Genomic DNA, 20,554 nt, shown 5'->3' with positions numbered 1-20,554 from the left:
TCACAGACACGGTCACGCCCCTTTCTTCTTCATCCTTGGCCACAGCCCCTCCCCTCGGCCGGCAGCACCAAGCATGCTGCAAACCAAACCGGACCACCAGCTGTCCTGCCTAAATCCGCCAGAGGCTGTCCACCACGATGAGGACAAAACCCAAGGGCCCTGCGTGGCGTGGGCCCCGCCCCCCTCTCCAGCCCCAGCCCCAGCTCCCATCTCTATTTTGGTCGCTCCATCCAGCCACACTGCCTTTGTTCTGCTCCGTCCACGAACCTAGCTCGTTCCCATCTCAGGGCCTTCACACCTGCGATCCCTCCGCAGGGGCTGCCCTCCCCATAGAACACGGCATGGCTGGCTCCTTCCCACCGCCCCCTGACCACCTCTCTAGAGAGTCCACTCCGGCCCCCCCAGGCCGCCACACTCTCTCCTACCCTGCTTGAGCTTCTTTAGCCACTCATCAGCCTCTGATGTCACCTCGTTCCCTTCTCTGCCACTCAGTTCTGGCCAGTGCTGCACTGGCAGGGGCTCAGCCACATGGCTCACCGCTGGCCTCCAGCACCCAACACGGGGCCTGGCACCCGGTAGGTCCTCAGTGCACATTTGTTGAATGAATGAATGAATGAATGAATGGAAAATGAAGGGGAACAGGAAAGAGGGCCAGGGAGTAGAAAGGCATCTGCTTTTGACTTTGGATGCTGCGCCTCCCAGCACCTCTCTCCTCTCTCTCCGTGGGGGCAGGGTGGGCGCCTCTCAGCACGGCATCACAACACACACGCGGTGACTCGGAGTGGAAATATCACTCGAGTCACAAGAGCCTCGTTAAAAGCTCCCCTGACACACCTGCTTCTGTGAATCACGCCTGAAAAGTAAGTTTCCCGACTAATTAGCTCTGCCTTCCCAGCCGGGGGCGCCGTCATAGCGACCGGCACTGCCGTCACGGTACCAGTACCTGAGATTTACGGAGTGACCTTTCTGTCCCCTGCAACGTGGCTGTGAAAGGCAGGAGACCATTGAAAATGCTAACTGGAAAGAAACACGATGCGCAAAAAGGCATAAAAGGGTGCCCTTTAAAATTCAAGGGAGTGGGAAGCAAAGACTGTTTGGGGTGAAGAAGGGGATTTAAATGGAGCAAGTAGGGCAGCGCTAGGAGGGGGCACCCCCCCCCCACTAAGGACAGAGGCCGTGGCTGTGCAGGGAGAAGCTGGGGTCACGGAAGGTCGAGATTTCCGGCATCTTGCAAAGATTCTGATCGGAGCTGGTGACTGAGACAGAGGCGCGGACTCAGGCACCTCTCAAGGCCCCCCTTGAGGGACAAGGGGCCTCTGGGGCCTGACTTGCACAGCCACAGGGGGGCTGAGGGGCCCTTGGCCCTGCTGAAGAATCAGGGGGCCTCAGGACACCTAACTGGCCGCTTCCAGGATCATGGCCAGCTGGATGGGGATGGCTTTTCCATGTTTTTTTCAACAATGGGAAGTGGGAGGCAGAAGGCCCAGATATAAGTCAGACAGAACGAGGGCTGTTCTGCTTGACGTGTGGGCCACAGGCCCTGGGCCTGCCTCTCTCCGTGCCCTGGCACACGCGGCTAGCTCCACACCGCCGAGACGGTGCATGCACATCACCGCTCCGAGGGAAACAGCCGTCTCCAGCCTGTTTTCTCCTGGGCTGGCCAAAAAATCTGTTACTTTTTTCCCATACGACGGCTCCTGTAGCGCTTAGTTGTCTTGAACCTCATTCGAAACAGTTTTGTTCGATGGTATTGTGACAGCTGTCCTACCGGAGTGCATTAAAAAAAAAAATTATCAAAACTGGTGAATTTTTGTGCAGCATTTTAATACTGAAGGCAGAGTAAATATACAACGTTTTTGGTGTGTTATGATTTATATTTCAAGAAAGGTAAAAACGCAACTGAAACAAAGAAAACACACTCTGCGGTGTGTGGAGAAGGTGCTGTGATCGATCGGATGTGTCAGAAGTGGTTTGCGAAGTTTCTTGGTTACTATTGACATTCTGGCCAAATCATTCTTTGCCGTGGGGCTGTCTCATGCGCTGGGAGATGTTCGGCATCACCTCTGGCCTCTCCCCACCAGGAGCCAGTAGCGGGAGAGAGCCGACATACTCAAGCTATCCAAATCAATGAAATCATTGGTGAAATGAAAAATGTGTCTTTTACTTTACAGAAAAACATAACGGACTCTTAGGCCAACCCAGTACTTTAGGTTACAGGGTTATCCTCCATCTCCGATTTATCCCATCACCTCTGTAAGACTCACAGAGGGGCTTGGGCATTAGATTCCTGCACCCCACCTCTGAGCCAGGCTGGGACTTCTCGCCTTCAGCTCAGAATTTCAGGTGGAGGGGAGAAAAATCTCAGTGATCAAGATAAATCATAGTTTCAAGCAGTATTTTTTAAAATCGAAATTAGTGCCCCAAATCCATAATGGACAAAATATCGAAATTTTATGTGAAGACAGGATCTGCCTTTGTCTTGCCACTTCCTAGTTCTGGTCCTGTCCTGACGCCCCGGGCGTCTGCTGAGACAGGGCACCTGCCAGGAAGCGCAGGTGGGGCTTGGCACCTGCCACTCACGCTGCTGGGCGGGGGCACTCCATCCGCGGCAGGGGATCAGGACTGGTGCCCTCAGCTCCTCCTCCTCCAGGGGGCATTTTCAGAACTATGTCCCTGTTCTCATGGGCCCACACCACGATGGGGAGAGAAACAAGGGAATTAAAGAAAGTAATTTCTGACAGCAAGCTCAGGGTGACCTGGCAGAGACGGACAGGCCAGGGGGAGGTGGAGAGCAGCCACTTAAGAGGGCCAGGGAGAGACTTTCTAGGAAGGTGGCATTGAACGGGGACCTGGAGGAGGGGGAGGGGCAGCGACCCGAGCAGAGAGAACAGCCACGGAGAAGGCCCAGAGATGGGAGAAGACCCAGACGTTTCTCCAGCTGCCGAGGGAGCACATGCACACGGAAACACGTCCCCCCAGGGAGAAAATCCAGATCGCCACGTAGACACGCTTTGAATAAACATCTCCAGACACCTTACCCTGAAACTGGTGCTAACGACGCAGCTGGGGACAAAACAGGCACAACGGAACTGCACTCAGTCCCTGCCCCAGAGGTGCTGGTGACGTGAGGGAGAAGACACAGAGTAAAACAGTTCTGCACATGTGAAACGGCAGGGGGCGCCCTCGCCCCCCCCCCCCCCACGGGCCCAGCTCCGTCCTCTCCTACCCGCGTTGTGGCGGGAGCCTCCTCCCGGGTTTCCCGCGCTCCTGCGTCCCTTTCCATCCATTCTTGCACAGCAGCAGAGGGGCCCTGTTAGAACCCAAGTCAGTTCATGCTCATCCTCTGCTCACAGCACACGCCCCACCCCCCAAAAAACTGATGACATCCCATCCCATTCACAGTCACAGCCAGAGTCTCTTCCAGCCCCACCTCCCTGACATGGTCTCCTTGCCTCCCCCTCAGCTCCCCTTTCAGCAAGAGCAACCCCTCCATTCAGGGAACAGACCGAGCACAGGACCACCCCAGGGGGCCAAGATCACTGCTACGCGGGTAGATGGTTTATCTCACCTCCTCCCCGCAGCCCCGCATAAAAGAGATACTCTCGGCATCACCCCAATGTATCAGTCAGCTCTCTCATTTTCTGTATTCTGATGCTTTGACATCTGGGGCCCTGCAGACCGCAAAGAGACTGACCCTCCCAGGGTTAAATAACACTCGGGAGCGACAGTCAACCGCACCTGGGGGATGTCTGTGGGGAAGGGAGGGAGCCTGTGGATTAGAAGCAGCAACCCGTTTCTTCTGCCGCCCCCTGCCGGTGGATCTTATTCCACCTGGGGCTGCTGGGCCGGCTCTGAATGAGAGGTCCCGGAGCGGCCCTGCGAGCTTCAGCATCTGTCAGCACCCCTTCAACAGTGCAAGTGTCCGCGAGCTGAACTTAGCACCCTGCCAGCCAGGCACAGCTGGTCTTACAAAGAGTCAGCCCACATGGTTTTCTTCGTTGGAACCTCCCCAAATAGGCACATACTGTTCTGTGAAAGTGACGACCTGGAGTGGCAGAAAGTGTTGCAAGTCTCCAACGAACAGAATGATCTCAGGCTGTGGGGCCAAAGCATCTCAAGTTCAAGTCCCTGACAAGCCACTGCCTTGGCAGGTGTCCCTGGGCAAGTTACCAAATCCATCCTCTATTTAAAAAAAAAAAAGAACACTAACACCCTCCATACTGGGGGGACGTGAAGGTGAAATGAAATAAAGAATATAAAGCACCAGGAACTGGCCCCATAGTAGGTGCTCGATAAATAGTGGCTATTACTACTATTGTTCACCCCCCCCCCCAACACACACACACACACACTCAACAGCAGCAACAAAATGGGTTTGATAGGGTTTGCAGGAACAAGTATAAAGGGCACAGAGACAAAAACAAGGGGGGGTGTGGAAACAGGAGGGAGGTGGGGAGGGCTGGGGGGTGGGCTGGGATGGGGGTAAAAGGCAGAAAGCTGTACTTAAACAACAATGAAAATAAAATAAAATCATAAAAAAACTACACAATATAAACATCTACATGCAAAAAGGAGTGTGATGTTTAACATTTAAGGTAAAAATAATAAATCACTTTATTGACCAAAAAGAAAAAATAAAGGGGGTTTGATAGATCACATACGTGGGATGGGGGGGGTGGGCAGGCCTCAGCCTGGGTTGGTACAGCACTTCAAGGGGCGGTCACACATTTCCCGGAGTCTGCACAGCGGCAGCTGCTGACGACACGTGCGTTGTCGCGCGTCCTCACAACAGGCGTGGCAGAACCACGATTTGCATATCTTTTTCATTAGCAGTCGGACGATGGATGTGGGGAGCCGCACCACTGTGCGGGTACTCTGGGGTGTGGATTGCGCCCCCGCCCTCCCCTGCGGCCAGTACGTGCTCCTCTGCTGGGAGGTGGGGCTCTGGCTACTTAAGAAAGCGGACGGCAGCCTTCGGCTCTGCTGAACAGAGCTTTCCTCATCCGGAAGAAAGGGAGTGATGATAACGCCTTCCTCCACGCGCTGAGTGAGGACGGGAAGAGGATTAAATGAGATAAGGCGGTAAAGTGCCTGGCAAAGAGGAAGACATTTAGTAATAGTTTCCTCCTAAAGCCACTTTGTAAAAACCAAAATGGAATTTGTGTCAGGCAGGATTATGATGTCTCCGAATAGCAGAAAACCCAAGTGCAACTGTCTTGGGCTGGGGGTTGGGGGAGTGTGGAGAGAGGACGGACGTTCATACATAGGCTCGCGTAACTGACAAGCTCCAAGGTCAGGTGCAGCTCAGTGTCAAGGGGAGTCCGCTTCCCTCTTTCTTCCTTTCTCCACCTTTCTCCACCTTTCTCTCTCGCGTTCCACCTGGCAGCTCATGGCAACCACATGGCTTCAGCAGCCCAGCTTCTCATGGTCTCAAGTTCAAGTTCAACAGGAAAGCGCGAGATAGCTTTTGATTAGCTCCTGCCAGAAGTTCTGCGATTCATTCTGGCTGGAGTAACTTAGACCGCGTGCCCATCCTTGAGGCTATAGAAGTGAGGCTACGAGGAGGCAATGCTCTGATTGGCTGGGCCCTGGGCCGTGCTCTACCACGTGGTCTGAGAGAGAAGAATGGAAACAGGCTGAGCCAGCAGTGTCCCTCTGGCGCCCTCTACTGAGGAAGCTTAACGTTGCACTCATGGCAAAGAAGAGATGCTTAATACGGAACTCTGTCTAGTATACAAGAGCAGTTACCGGAGGGTGAATTTGGAGCTGAGAGGCAGTAAATTGGCAATTGGCATACATCCCCAGGCCTGGACCCATGGAGGCATCTTCCTGGCAAGAGCTGTGGTCAGAGAAACGCAGAGAAACAGCCTGGGGCAGGAAGGAAACAGGTTAATGCATTTCCCAACCCCATCTCCTGCCGGTGCCCGCTTTGCAAACCCAACCGGAAGCCAGGAGGCAGGATGCCCGGGTGATGCAGTCCCCCTAACAGCCCTCCCTGGGCAGAGGTGGGTCCGGGGAACAAACAGGGGATGCTCAGCCCAGTAGGCACAGTTGCTGTCTGTGTCACACGTGACCCAGATCCACTGTACTGAACCACCAGCCCTGGAGCTAGTCTACATAAGCAGCTGTGAGAGGGAGCAGAGGCAAAGGGGGCGCGGGCGGGGCGGAGGGGGATGTGTTAGCTAGAACAGAGACTCCTTAAAAAAAAAAGTATTCCTAGATTCCTAGAAGCTCAAGTGTCCATGTTGTCCCTTCTAGCATTTTCAAAAACCTGCTTCTACTTGCTCAAGAGAGGGAAAGAGAGAGAGAGAAATAACCATTTCAATCTCTCTCCAACCGGGAGACCAGCAAGAGTTCTTCCCATCTTTCTCGGGACTGTCTCTCATTTGCACGTCCAAGCAGGCTGCTGTGGGTGAAAAGTAAGTGGGGGGGGGGGGAGGAGGAAAGAGGAGAGAATAATGCAAAAGGCAGTCGCACTGCCCCCAAGCAAGAGAGACTGAAGAGTTGGAAAGTAAACCCAATAAACAGCACCTGTGTTGGGTGCTGTCTGCCAGGGTGTGCACGGTTTTAGACAAATGTATATTCAGCAGCTGATGTGCACCGAGAACCTGCACCGCCCCGGGGGGCGGGGCCTGGGCTGTGTTTGCCTCCGGAGTGCAGACGTGCTTTCTGGGGGACCGTAGCCTCTCTCTCCTGGTACTGCTAAGTGGTCCAGTCGCTGGTTTACAGTCTCCTGAGTGCACTCCCCACCCTGGCTACTCAGGCCGCAGTCCGTGGACCAGTGGTGCCCACGCCCCATGGAAGCCCGTTAGAAATGCAGCCTCTGTGTGTGGAATTGCCATGGAAACTTACTATACTGAAATACAGTTATCAAAATATTTTTAAAACAAATAACTGGTTCATCATAAACGAGCTTCTTTATAAACCCCATTAATTAATAAGATAGAACAGTGGTTCTAATAATTACCATAATTAGGAGATATTGGACATAAACAATATTTTAAGGTATCTTCATGCATAGTTCTGGTGGGGTGGCTCCGGCGGTTAGAGTCATCCCTCACACCAAAAGGCTGTGGGTTCGATTCCCCATCAGGGCACGTACCTAGATTGCAGGTTTGGTCAGAAGTCGGGGCATGTACAAGAGGCAACTGATCAATGAATGTCTCTCTCTCTCTCTCTCTTTCTCCTCTCTAAAAATCAACTGAAAAACATATTCTCGAATGGGGATTTAAAAAATCTTCATATATATTCAATAAGAGCAATGTAACATGAAAATATCTGGGATTATTTTGGTGATAAATGATAGTGAAGGGGAGGAAAATCATTTTTTCCTCCCACCCTCCTCACCTCTCAGCTGGGGTCTAACAAAAGACAGAGTAACAAGAGAACAGCATAAAACTTATTTAGTAAAAGTGTTATGGGACCTACGAGCCCTCCCCACCCCCCAGGGAGAAAGACCCAAAGCAAAAACTCTACCTTAAGTGCTTGTATTCTACGTTGAACAAAGAATAGCGATTATGGGAAAATAACTAAAATATATGGGGGGACTAAAGGAAGATGAGTCATTTTCACAAGTCTGTTAGTACAGACTTTTCTTCACCTCAACCCCGCGTCTCTGGTGATAAGAATGTTTCTTTCCTCCCGGTACAGGGAGGGCATCTTTTTCCTCCAGGTACAGGGAGGGCATCTTTCACGTGGCACTGAATCCAGCTCAGAGAAGCGTTTTATTGGAACCACACGTTGTAGGGTGATTCACTAACATTCTAAAACCTGGAGCTTTTACATAAAAATCTAGACTTCTGGCTTCTTGGCAGCCTGGGGCCTGTATTCCCAATGAGCAGCCGCTGAGACAGCCAGCCCCTTTGGGTGTGCATGCGCCCTCCTGTGCTCGGCCCAGAGTCCCCAGCAGGAGCAGGCATACCAGTTGCTGCCTGACCCCCTGACCCCCGGCTAGAGTGTTCGTTGCTATGCTGCTTATAATAGAAAAATATTTCTCTGTACTTAGGATGCTTACCGAAACTGGGGAAGTGAGAAACACTGCGAAAGGGCACGTGTTTCTCCCATCCCCTGCCTTCCCCACTCCTTTAGGTTCGCCTTACAGCCCGGGTTTTTACAGAAGCAGGAAAGGGGTGGAGGAAGAAGTTTGCGTGCAAACATGTTATTGCCCATAATGTTCACTGATGTCCCTCCTTTGGAACTCGTAAGTACTCAGGCAGACTAACGCACCGGAAGCTGGCGTTCATAAACTCCGAGTACGTCTGAGCTAGATTCAGGGAGTGCTGGGCTCAACCTGAATTGCTGGGTCCGGAGGCTGCCCCGAACCGCGGTCTGTTCCCTGTCCTCCAGCCCCACCTACTGGTGTTTCCAGGAACTACACCCTGGAGCCAAGTCAGCTCTCCCCACTGCCCTGCTAGCAGACATCCAGGTCTGGAAAGTTCCCTAAAGGAAGTAAGAACCCTACCATCTCCATGTATCTGGAAGGAATTCTCGCGAAGGATCCCCTCTGTTCCCCATGTTCTTCTGGACCTTTCCATGACCGGCTGCCTCTAGCATCTGTTCTATGTCAGGGGTACGGATTCTGTGGGTTCTCCTCACAATTGTCTTACGGCTTTACTCTCAGGTTAGAAGTCAGTCCCAAGTTTGGATAATGTAAGCATGAGGAGAATATAAGTCACTCCCAGATGTTCACACGTCTGGCTACTTGTCATTCTTCAGTCCTCAAATTTAAATATGTCCCCTGCCATCCTCCCCACCTCCCCACCCCGTCCCTCTTATCACACTACCCGACTGATTTCCTTCACAGCTAATAAATATTATTTATCGTTTAGGTATTTTCTACCTGTTCGCCACCTGTTGACTCCAATAGAGGAAGGTAAGAGTCCTTCTATTTGGGTAGGATGTGACCCTCACTACCACCCTTCAGGACTAATAGTATTATTGTTATAAATACCCTTTTCTGTGAATTCTGTGTTAAGACAGTGCTTTCTCATCGTATAAAATTAAGATCTTTTCCCCAACAACTCCATGTCTGCAGAGCTAGCCTACATGAATAAGTGGGGATGTGTACCCAGGTACTCATTATAGCATCTACAAATTCATGTCTATACAGAGGAACCTCGGTTCTTCAGCTTCATTCATTCCAGGAGGCTGTTTGAGAAGCAATTCATTTGAAAATCGAATTTCCTTTGTTTGTCGCCTCAGAGACACATGACTGATTGGACAGGTATCAGCCTGAAAGGGTTGCAGCATTGAAAACCAAAGTTCTGCTCGCCAACCAAGACATCTTTTCCATGAACAATTTGGTCTAGAACCAGATTGTTCAAGATAGGAGACCTGTCAAGATGGGAACCGAGACTTGACTGTAGCAGAAAACAGACTAGAGACTAGACAGGGGTCCTTGTCCCAGCAGCCGCAGACTCCCAGAGCGTCTGTGGATAGAACTGTATTTTCATTTAATTCGTTTCCCTGTATTCCTTTACAGGGAAATGTGTATGTTACTTTATGCACATAAAAACCTTTTTTCCCCCCCTCAGAAGTCCATAGATCCCTGCAGACTGCCAAACAGAACTATGGGACCAAAAAGAACTCCTTCATCAAAAGCAACTAGTTCATTGGATCGTGGTGCATGTGTACAGTGCCATTGTAACTGTAAGGATTAGGTTTATTTCTTGTGCTGATCTGGAACAGTCTCAGGAGTGCCCTGCTGAGTGAAAAACCCAGGTATGGAATGGTGTGGAGAGCACGCGTGTTGTGTATGTAAGAGATGCTGCTGTGTCTTCACTCCTGCTGCTCGTCCCTTCTCAGGAAGGAGACACACGCGGCGGATGACCAGGGCTGCCCTGGGCAGGGGGGGCAGGGAACTGGGGGGCTCAGGTCAGGTGGGGAAGATCCTTACTTCTTTTTGGGGGGGGGGATTATTTAGACACTTTAAAAGCATGTGCAAGCCCTGGCTGGCGTAGCTCAGTGGATTGAGCACGGGCTTCGAACCAAAGTGTTGCAGGTTCAATTCCCAGTCAGGGTACATGCCTGGGTTGCAGGCCATGGCCCCCAGCAACCGCACATTGATGTTGCTCTCTCTCTCTCTTTCTCCCTCCCTTCCCTCTCTAAAAATAAATAAATAAAAATCTTTAAAAAAAAAAAGCATGTGCAAACATCTTGTGTTTAAGTTCAAGTGGGAAAGATTGCATAACTCTAAAGCACAATCCTCAAAGCCACAGCTTTTAGTAGGGTCTCGTTGCATTCGTTGGGGGAGAGAGACGTAAATACGTGATAAAGTGACTGCATGCTTACTTAAAAAAATGAAAGCTATACAAGGTCAAGGTCAAGGTCCACCCTGCTCAGAACCCTCTCCCAGACAAGGGCCCACACCGGGGGAACAGGTGGTCACAAGGCGGCCTGAGAGGCCCCCGGCCTCTGCACTCACCCTCCGACACCACGCCGCGGGGCCCACTGCACACGCCTTTCTCCCTACCGTCCTCGAACCTTCATTTTGCCTTGGAGAATATGGAAATAGCAGAACCTCAAACAAATAAAAAATGTTACCTTTAAAAAATAAATCATAGTAAAAAAACGTAACATTAAGTTTGCTGTGCGAACCACTCTCCTGCGTATAGTTAATGTTAAGTGCACTCCCATCACTGTGCCGGATTCCCGGAACTTTTCCACCTGGCAGAACTGAATGGCTACACCCGTCTCCCCACCCCCACCAGTCCCTGGCCGCGCCCATTCAACCTGTGTCTCTGTGGTTTTGACCACTCCAGACACCGCAGATCAACACCTCGAACACTGCCACAGGGCAAGGCGGCCCACGTCTGCCTCGGCTTCGTTACCTTTGAAGGACTGATGATAAATGTGCTCACCTCGTAATGCGAGTGAGTTCAATGAGGCCGTACGCGTAAAGCCGTTAGGACCATGCCTGGCTCACAGGAAGTGCTATATTTTAAAAAATGCTATTGTGCTGATGATTGAGATGGATTTATTTCATGTATATTCGGGGGGGGGGGGGCGGGGAATGAACCAATCCAGAAAAAAAAAATCTATGGTTTAATGGGTAGTATTGCTAAAAATGAGACTAAAGTGTGTTTTTCATTTTAAAAAAGCTGATTTAAAGAATGTTATTTGTTTAGTTCCGAGGCCGGCACTCAGTCCGCTAAGCCACATCAGCCACCGCAGAATGTTACTTTTTTTAAAAATGCAAGCATACCTGACGACAAGCTTTTTAAAGGGATGTAGCGCCCCCTCCTGGGAGCAGAGTGCAGCTGTCGGGCTGACCCTGGATTTCTGAAGTTGAAAATCAGAAAAGCTGATGAGGTCAGCTTTCTTCAGAGACTGAACACAAGGTGCTCCAAGGACCAGCCCAGAGAAATGTGGCCTCGCAGCATGGAAATGGCTTACCATGAGCCCACGTGCCATGCCGCTGTTGTTCGTGACAACTCACGGCTCAAGTGTGGCCCAGGTTGAAAGGTGACCCAGACTCAGCCAAGCTGCCCTGCCCCTTCTCAGGATCCTGCTCTGGCTTCTGGGTATGGCACTGCCTGGACAGCCTGGTTTCCTCCTGGGAATGTCTGCAGGCTTGAGGAAGCCCACGAGAAAGCCCACCAGGAGGTCTTGCGGGGGAGCGGTGGGAGGTCTAGCCCCACCCCCACCTCCAGCCAAGACACACCAAGAAGACGGACTCACCTGACTGCACTCACGCTCTTTGTACACCATGACATTTTGTCCATAATGGATCCATAGGTCAAATTACTCGCTGTGCCCTCTACCCTGACCTTATTGGGTCCCGTCACCTCCCCTGCTCCGACTCCAGCCACCCTGACCTCTGTCCTCAAATGCGCTTCTCTCCCCTCAGAGCCTTTGCCCATGCTGGCCCCCCCACCCAGATTTTCACACGGCCGGTCGATCTGGTGCCATCGATCCCGATGGCCCTGCTAACATTGGCCCCCAGCCGGCTGGCCCTTAACCCTTCGTGCCACTGTTTTGTTTTATTCCCTCCCTGACGTTCTCGATAGTGCCATTAGCATCTTTCTTTTCTTCCCTGCGTATCGTCTGTTTTTGCACCAGCTGTGAGCTCCGAGGAGACGGGGGCCTGTCTGCCTGGCTCACTCAGCAGCTCCAGCCCCACCTCGGTGTCCACTGGGCACTGGTTGGGTGAACGAACGGACATGAACATGAGCCTCACCCCCACTTGACACACAGGGGAACGCAGAGAGGTGGCGTGACGTGCCGGGCAGTCAGAGGTCGCCCTGAAGGTCACGCCTTTGCCCGGCACCACGCTGCTCAGGTCCGGTGTGGCCACAGAGCAGGATGGTGGTGCAGGCTTCTCTGGGAAGCTGCTTCTCCTCTTGTGTGTGTGCGGAGGGGGGGTCATCTCGGACTCTGGTGACGTCACATGGGGGAGATTTAGTCATGCAGTTGGCTCACGCGCCAGCACCGTGGTGCAATCCCTGGGCCCATGACTCACCCCCACTGACATTTGCAAAGAATGTGTAGACACAGTATCAGTGGAACTTCTCACTCACAAGGGAGAGTAATAGGTTACTCATGCCCTCGGTCACCAAATTAGCAAGTGAACTGCCCCGGAGAGAGCTGGACAAAAGGGGACCCTTATGCATCTTCAAAACTCAGACACATCACACAGATTTTTTTTTAAAACGGTCATCGACAATTCCAAACCCTTATTCAGACCTTATTCAGATGGTTGCCAGAGTGATTTGGTCAATCATTTGACAAATATTTATTGAGCATCCACTGTGTTCTAGGCACTAGGATACAGCGGGGAGCCAAACAGATGCAAGCCCCGCCCTCCCAGAGTGGATGTTCTAGTGACACAGACAGACAGTAAACAAATAAACAAGGAAACCGGTCGGCCAGACAGGGACACCCCATGGAGAAAAACAGAGCACGGAAGCCTGGGAGGAGATGCCATTTTAGATTGCATTGTAAATGTTTTAATTGTTTAAGTCAAGTACTTAGGAAAGGCCTTCCTGAGAAAGTGGTCTTTGGCCAGAGCAGAAGGCATAGCGTATGCAAAGGCCCTGGGGCACATGTCTCATGTGTGTGCGGGAGGCTCGGCAGTGAGGCCATGTGGCTGGGGCCCAGTGAGCAGGAGAGAGGGTAGGAGACCAGGTATAGGAGTCGGAGGGCAGAAAGCAGCCCCCTGGTCAATTTGGTCGTTACTCCGAATGAGATGTGGGAGCCCGGGAGGGATTTGAGCGTGGGTGCCATGGAACACCGCCTACGTGTTTACAGGTTCCCACTGGGTGCTGTGGAATAACAGACTGAGGGGGGCCAGGGAGGAGCAGGGAGAGCAGGATGTGAAGACGCATTCTAGAAGCATGGTCCTCTGTGCTTGGCCCAGAGGAGGGGGTGAGAGGCGGGCGGATTCGGGTGTATTCTGAAGGCAGGGCCCACAGCGTTTGGTGCCAGAGGGGATGTGGAAACAGGAGGCAGGGAGGAAACCAGGGTGATTCCACGGTTGCGGCCTCAGCACCGGGGAGGATGGGGGTGCTATTTCAGAGCCCGGGACTACTGGAGGAAGGGCATGTTTGGGAAGGAGGGTTTGGGAACGGATCGGTGTCACAGAGCAAACTTCTCTGGGTTCGTCTAGGTCAAGATGACCCCCAAACAATCCCTGACGAAACCCGGACTCGGTCCAGAACCAGGGGACGCTGCTCTGTTCAAGCACTTCGCAAGCAGCAGAGAAAACGGCTCAAAGGGTGTGCAGAAGTCCCGCCGGAGTAAGGCAACAGGAAACAGCAGGTCCCGGAGAAAAGAGAAGGCTGAGGGCCCAGCACAGAAGCCTCCAGCTCGAGGAAGGCGGGGGGGGGGGGGGGGGGGGGGGGTGGGGGGGGGGCAGCCCTCTCTCCCCTCCCAGAATCCAGGACCCACGCTCCAGGTCCCCTGAATTCATCAGCCCCTCCCTCCTAGGATTCGACCACAAAACCACAAAGGAGGCAGGCGCCTTCTAATCCATGGCTACTAATGAACGTCCCGCTCCCTGGGGAAGGATCTCGGTGAATATGGGGGGTGGGGGACAAAAAGGGCAAAGTCCCTAAACAGCCCGAAGCGTCTCGAAGCCTGACAGTCTTCCCTCAGCCCCAATGGCAGCTGTCCTGATGGCGTCTCTCACTTTGCCCAGCGCTGTGCCTGGGAGGCGGCTACTACCAAGTCTCTGAGCAGTGCCTGGGGACAAAGGTACTCAACTGCTCCAATTACGCTGCTCCCCCCCCCACCCCCACCCCCACCCCCCGCCGCTCCTGGCGACAGCAGGCACGGTTTCTGGGTGGTTTTTAATAAAACGAGTGGGCCTGGTGCCAGGGGAAGTGAGAACCACAGCCACTGTCAACTGTCAGCTTTTCCCCGCAGTGATCAGAGTGACTGGCAGTGGCAGATGTGCCCCGTGGACCCAGTGACAGGGGACCGAGGTGTCTGGACGTATAGTCACAGATCCCAGGATGGGACTGGCCAGGCCGCCTGTGGGTGCAGTCATCCCAGTGACAAAGAAAGATGGTCCACCCGGGAGGGGAAGGATGACAACTGACCAGACAGAGTCCAACTGTGGGGCCCCGAGGGGCGGGGCTCACGTTCGGGTAGCGCATCTCTTGTGTGTCCGGCTGCCCGGCGTCTGCCTCCACTCCCGGCCACAGAAAGTGGATTTGCGTTTGGAGAACTCTATTCATCATCTCATTTTATTACGTATTTTCGATGCTTTGACATCTGGGGGCCCTGCTGACTGTGGAGGGACTGCCCCTCCCTGAACTAGCCAGTCCCTAGAGACGGTAAACAGCAAACTCCGGAAGGCACTTTTCATGGGCAGACCAGCCAATCCAGAGCCCACGGCCCAGCCTCCTCCTTCTCTGGCTCTCGTAAGCCGGGCCCCTACCCACACGCCCTAACCACCCTGGGCCAGGTACCAGGCACCTAGGGTCAGCCTCAGGTCATTTATCCAGCCCATTATCCTAAGCCTGCTTTCCCTGCCTCCCGGTGGTATAGAACCATCTTTTCAACAGCAGTCATCTCCTGATCCCCTGGCCTCACCATCCCTGAGTAATAAAACCTGCTTTAAAACCAGAACCGCCGGGCCCTCACTTATAGTCCGTGGGATCGGACGGAGTTGCACCCAGCCCTGGTCCAGGGGTGGGCATGTGACCGGACCTGGCCAATCAGAGTGTCCCATCCCTGCTCCCCAGGGTTCACTGCACGGTGACTCCACTTTTGAATAATAAAGACTTTATTATGTTCTCTGGGACAAATACACTCAGAGTCCCTGTAAAGTCCAAAAGACTTAAAGGCTGAGCTCAAACCCACTTGCCCTTACGAGCTGTAAGATCAAAGCAGTTGGGGTCCCTTTTATCCCGGGAGCGGCTGTAATCTCACCACCGAACCCCTGTGGTGCCATATTGGGTAACAGGGCTGGCCCTAATTGGAGATGGAAGAAGAAACAGGGAATTTCTTTCAGTGAGGAGTACTGGGTAAGCTTTCTGTTGATTTAGAGAATGTGTTTTTCCTAGCCCTGCTGAGCCAGTCGGTCTAGAAAGATCCAGAAGGAGTCCTGGCTGATACTGGGGTTTGTTCAAGAAGGCAGACCCAGGACTGGCCTGAAGGATGGCTGTCCCCTGTGGGGACCGCCCACCCCTGTTGTCAGGGGACCAAAGGCGGGAGGACGTGGGAGGAGGACACCTATGTCCCACTCTTCCTGTTTCCTTGGTTCAGTGCTTCTCAACCTCGGCTGCAGGTGCGGGTCACCTGGGACCCCAGGGTTGCCAGATTTAGCAACTAAATATACAAGACGCCCACTAGTTGGGCATTTCAGGTAAATAACGGAATATAAGCAGGCCCCATGCAATGGTTGGGACATACTTGGACAGAGAAATGGATTTGTTATTCCAAAATACAAAGTTAACTGGACACCTTTGTAATTTATCTGAAAACCCTGGGAGGGAGGAGCTTTAAAAAACAAACGAACAAAGTAAAACAATCAAGGCCTGGCCCCTGAAATTCGGGCTTCGCTGGGGTGGGACTGCTGCCTGGGGACAGAGCTTTTCTGAGTCCCCCAGGTGACTTCCTGAGCAGCCACTGCGCTGGGGTGACAGTGCTTGTCCTCTGATCCACCCTCGCCCCCTCACCCTCTCCAGGGAGGATGACTGAGGTGGGGAGAGGGAACTGGGATATAAACTAGGACCCCTTCCTGCCTCCTCTTTGTGAGATTGGTGGGGGCGGACCCTGGTGAATGGCAGGCTGGACCCTGCGGGCTGGGGTGGTAAGTTCACGGAGGTGGAGATGGCGTGTTATCAGCAAGGCTGGCCGTCCCTAAGCACAGTCCCCAAGTAGCTTCCTTAGTTACAAGGGTGGAATTTTCACTTGTCTAGCTAAATCCTGGGTCTCTTTCTCACTTGGTTTTGAACCTCTGCAGAGAACAAAGGGATGTTAATGACCCCCTAAGGCCCCAATGTCTGTCACCTCCTCTCCTCCTCCTGAGCGTGGCTTATTCGTACTCATTTGTCAGGCCTCAGCTCAAAGGGCCTTTCCTCCAGGAAGCCTTCCCCAGCCAAGGCAGGTCCCTGGCTGTGTGTTTTCATAACACCCTCTGATTTTGTCCTTTCTGGTCTGTGTCAAAATTGTCATTGACTGAAACAGGATTTTGCAACCTCGACACCACTGAAACTTAGGGTCAGATAAATCTTTGCTGTGAGTCCGTCCTGTGCATTGCAGGATGTTCAGCATGATTTGTTTTTCCGAAATACAAAGTTAACTGGACACTTTTGTAATTTATCTGAAAACCCTGGGAGGGAGGAGCTTTAAAAAAAAAAACGAACAAAATAAAACAATCAAGGCCTGGCCCCTGAAATTCGGATCCTGGTCTCTCTACCCACAAGATGCAGTACCATGATCCCCTGCCCATCCCAGCTATGGCAACCACAAGGTCTCAGACATCATCAAATACCCCACACAGGGTCGGTGTTCAGGGCCCCACACGGTACAAGGGGTGGTGCAAATTACGCGGCTGATTCTGGTTGATATCGACATGAAACAGAACACATTGACATATGTGCCCCAATCGGGGATCCAACCCACAACCTAGGTATGTGTCCTCACTGGGGATTGAACCCGCCGCTTTCAGTGCACAGGAGGGTGCTCCAACCCACTGAACCACTCAGCCAGGAAGTGTATCTCCTTCTCTGAATGGTTCTTTCCCACTGCATACAAGGGCTTTGGGAGCAAAGAGAGTGCCTCCCCTACTCACTGCTGCACCCCCCAGGGATGACAAAGTACAAAAAAAATATTTGCAGATAACAGGAAGGAAGGAGGGGGAGGCTGGAGCCCTGCAGCTACCCAAGCTGAGAACAGGAGAGAAGCATAACCTCTGCTGACCTGTGTGAGCCGCTATTCAATAGCCTTCCTTCCTGAGGCTGCCGAACATTCTTCCCCAGGCCTCAAGCGCACGGAGGGGCAAGTGCGCCCTGTGTGGTCTGTGTGTCTTTTACATGGCTCTCCATATGCCGTGTCAGCTGGACTGAGCCTTAATCCCCAGATGTAAGAGGATAAGGCCCCAGGGGGAGAGTTTTAACGCTTAATTTCTGAGCTCTGTGCATTCAGTGCAGGCTTTCACTTGGCATTAATTCTGGCCAGTTTAGCTCATGCTCCCATCCAAAAGCCTGAGTCCACCAGGCTGCAATCCTTAGAGCCAGATGAGCCGAGGACCGCGGGCCCTAGCTAGGCAAGTACAACGAGCACTAGGAAAAGGCTGTTCATGGTGACTCTACTTAAAATGGACAGGGTGGCTCTGTTAGTTGGGTGTCCTCCTGCAAAGAACTGGCTAAGGTTGCCAGTTCGATTCCCAGTCAAGGCACATGCCTAAGTTGGGGGCCCATAGGAGAAGGTACAAAAGGAAACTGATCCGTGTTTCTCTCCCTTTCTCCCTCCCTTCTCTCTCTAAAAATAAATACGCTCTTAAATAAAAATTAAAAAATTAAATGGAGACCCAAACTTCAGAGTGAATAGTGGAGAGGAAAAAGTGTTTGCAAACTGGTAAGTACAGGTTCTGTCTGGCCCACAATGCTTTTTAACTCTCTTTACACATCTGTAGCCACAGATACAAAGACTGCACATTTATGTCTGCCGTTTCTGGCTGCAGGTGAGCCCGAGTGCAGAAGTCAGCTGCAGAGTGGAGGCGCCCTTTGACAAGGCGTTTCCCCTTCAATTAACCACTGCTACATACATACCAAATTTTTACTTTTGATTTTGCTGTAGATATTGGAAATTGGGCAGGGTACCTGCCATTTCATGGAAATGTTGTTTGTAACAGACTGGATAGGGAAGGGAAGGAGGAGGGCAGAAGGTTGGAACTTGGACTTGAAGATTCCAAAGCAAGCCAAACCATAATACACAGTTTAGAAAATGTCATGACTACAACATAAGGTGGTCCCTGAAGCCAACTTTAGGAAAAAAAAATCAGTTTATAAGAGAAACTGACATACTATGAAAGTGGCTTTGTTTATCTTGCTAACCTTTAAGTACTTCACTTGGGATATGAATTCACAATACTTAATATAAAACTACTTTCCAGATCATTAAAACAATGTACCTCATAACACTTATTTCTCTAGTACATATTCTAACACCTGAAGTGGAAATAAGATCCAAAGAACATCTTTAGTAAACAATAAATTGATCTTAAGTGTATCATCTGTGATCGTTTCAGTAAGACTAAGTTTACAACAACTTAATCCCAGGCATAAAATAGACCATTTACAGAGCTTTTGCATGGGGGGAGGTGGAAAAAAAGCAGGACCGGCAAATGACTGGCAGATTAAAACACAAAATCCTGTCCCTTACAATATAGCTCACAAGTTCAAGCCACTCTCCAAGTGCTGAAAACACAAGGCAACTCGCAGAGACAGAGTTATAATCCGTTCACAACTACATCATCCAATAAATCGCCGTGGTCTTTCAAGTAATGTGACAACTCACATTCTTCTCAGGTCCAACCAGTCTACCAGCCACCTCAGTACTGGGGAAATGTCCCGTCGATTTTGGCGGCCCAGGCCATGAGCCCCCCCACCACATCCTGCACTGTCAGGGAGCCTAACTCTTGGACTGCCATCAACGTCTGCAGGATCTTCACGGCCTTCTGGGATTCGTTGCCCAGTTTGCAAATCACGTAAATGGGGAGCGCTGCCCCTTCCTGTGTGCCTCGCTTCCCTTTCTGGATCGCTTCCCCTAAGAGTCTCAGGCTCTCCGCATCCCTCCGTTCCAACTGTTTCAAAGGGATGTGCAGGGCATGAGGCAAACGACAGATGTCCACTTCCACTTGAGGCCTGACGTCCAGCAACACGTGGGGTGACCCAGAATCCAGAAGCCGCTTATAGTCGGTGACAGAAACCCGCTCCTCCGGGCTCAGCAACTGCAGGGAGCGGCACTTATCGGTGGCCGAGGAGCCACAGAAGGCTTCATAGTCCTGCAGGTCAGTCACAGTGGGCTGCTCCCCGCAGGCCGCACAGTCGGGCCTGCGGCTCCGCAGCCGAATACAGCGGAAACGTCCTCTGAGAGCATCGAAGAGCATCAGTTGGCCACTGTAAGAGGGGCCCAGGCCCGCCGCGATCTTCAACACTTCCAGCGCCTGCAGGCAGCCCAGGACCCCAGTGACGACACCGAGCACCCCGCCATCTGCGCAGTTGGTCACCGTGTCCGCTGGAGGTGGCTGGGGGAACACGCAGCGATAGCAAGGCCCTCCGTCGTAGTGATAGACTGTGATCTGGCCCTCGAAGCGCAGGGCGCTGGCGGATACGAGAGGCCGGCCGGCCAGTACACAGGCGTCATTAACGAGGTACCGAGTGGGCGCGTTGTCGGAGCAGTCAGCCACCACGTCATAACGGCGGACCAGGTCCAGAGCCGTGGCTGGCGTCAGAGCCTGAGCGTACGGCACGCACTCCACGGCCGAATTAAGACTGCGCAGCGAGGCGGCGGCCGAGAAGACCTTGGCCTGGCCGGCCAGTGCCTCCCCGTGCAGCACCTGGCGCGGCAGGTTGCTCATTTCTACCACGTCGTAGTCCACAAGGCCCAGGCGGCCCACGCCGGCCGCTGCCAGGTACTGCGCCAGCGGGCAGCCGAGCCCACCGCAGCCCACGACTAGCACGGACGCGGCGGTCAGGCGCAGCTGCCCCTGCACGCCGAGCTCCGGCAGCACGAGCTGCCGGCTATAGCGCAGAATCTCCTCTCGGGTCAGGGCGGCCTTCGGCGGCAGGGGCGACACCGGAGCCGGCCGCTCTGGCTCTTCCTCCGCCAGAAGAGCCGCCGCCAGTCTCTGCTTCAGGGAACTCAGTTCCTTCTCCCGCCGGGCAACTTCAGCCTGCAAAGCCCGGACCTCCGCCTTGGCAGCCATGACGTCCTCTTTCCCTAGAGCTCTTGAACGGCATTTCCGCTTCCGGTTTACCGTCTCCTAGCAACCGCAGTAAACTACACAATTTTACGGAGCTTTGGAAGAGGTGATAAAATAGATACCCATTTCCAGGAACAACCTGTAGGTTCAACTTTAGAGATGCACAAGATCTGATAT

At 52.6% G+C, this 20,554-nt stretch overlaps 1 protein-coding gene across 1 annotated transcript; it reads right to left on the bottom strand.

Annotated features, from left to right (window-relative positions):
* Positions 1 to 17,997: 17,997 nt before the first annotated feature.
* Positions 17,998 to 20,485, bottom strand: MOCS3 (molybdenum cofactor synthesis 3). The gene has a single exon (XM_028524067.2). The coding sequence runs from the start codon at positions 20,378 to 20,380 to the stop codon at positions 19,004 to 19,006; it is 1,377 nt and encodes a 458-aa protein (XP_028379868.1). The 5' UTR covers positions 20,381 to 20,485; the 3' UTR covers positions 17,998 to 19,003.
* Positions 20,486 to 20,554: the final 69 nt, after the last annotated feature.

Source organism: Phyllostomus discolor, chromosome 9, assembly GCF_004126475.2.
Source record: "Phyllostomus discolor isolate MPI-MPIP mPhyDis1 chromosome 9, mPhyDis1.pri.v3, whole genome shotgun sequence".
Classification (NCBI taxonomy): domain Eukaryota; kingdom Metazoa; phylum Chordata; class Mammalia; order Chiroptera; family Phyllostomidae; genus Phyllostomus; species Phyllostomus discolor.
Note: the sequence above shows the minus strand (reverse complement) of the source record. Positions and strands in the feature narration are given on the sequence as shown.

What these genes read in the sequence shown, in the direction of transcription:
- MOCS3 (XM_028524067.2), bottom strand. Translation starts at nt 20,380, where the DNA reads ATGGCTGCCAAGGCGGAGGTCCGGGCTTTGCAGGCTGAAGTTGCCCGG.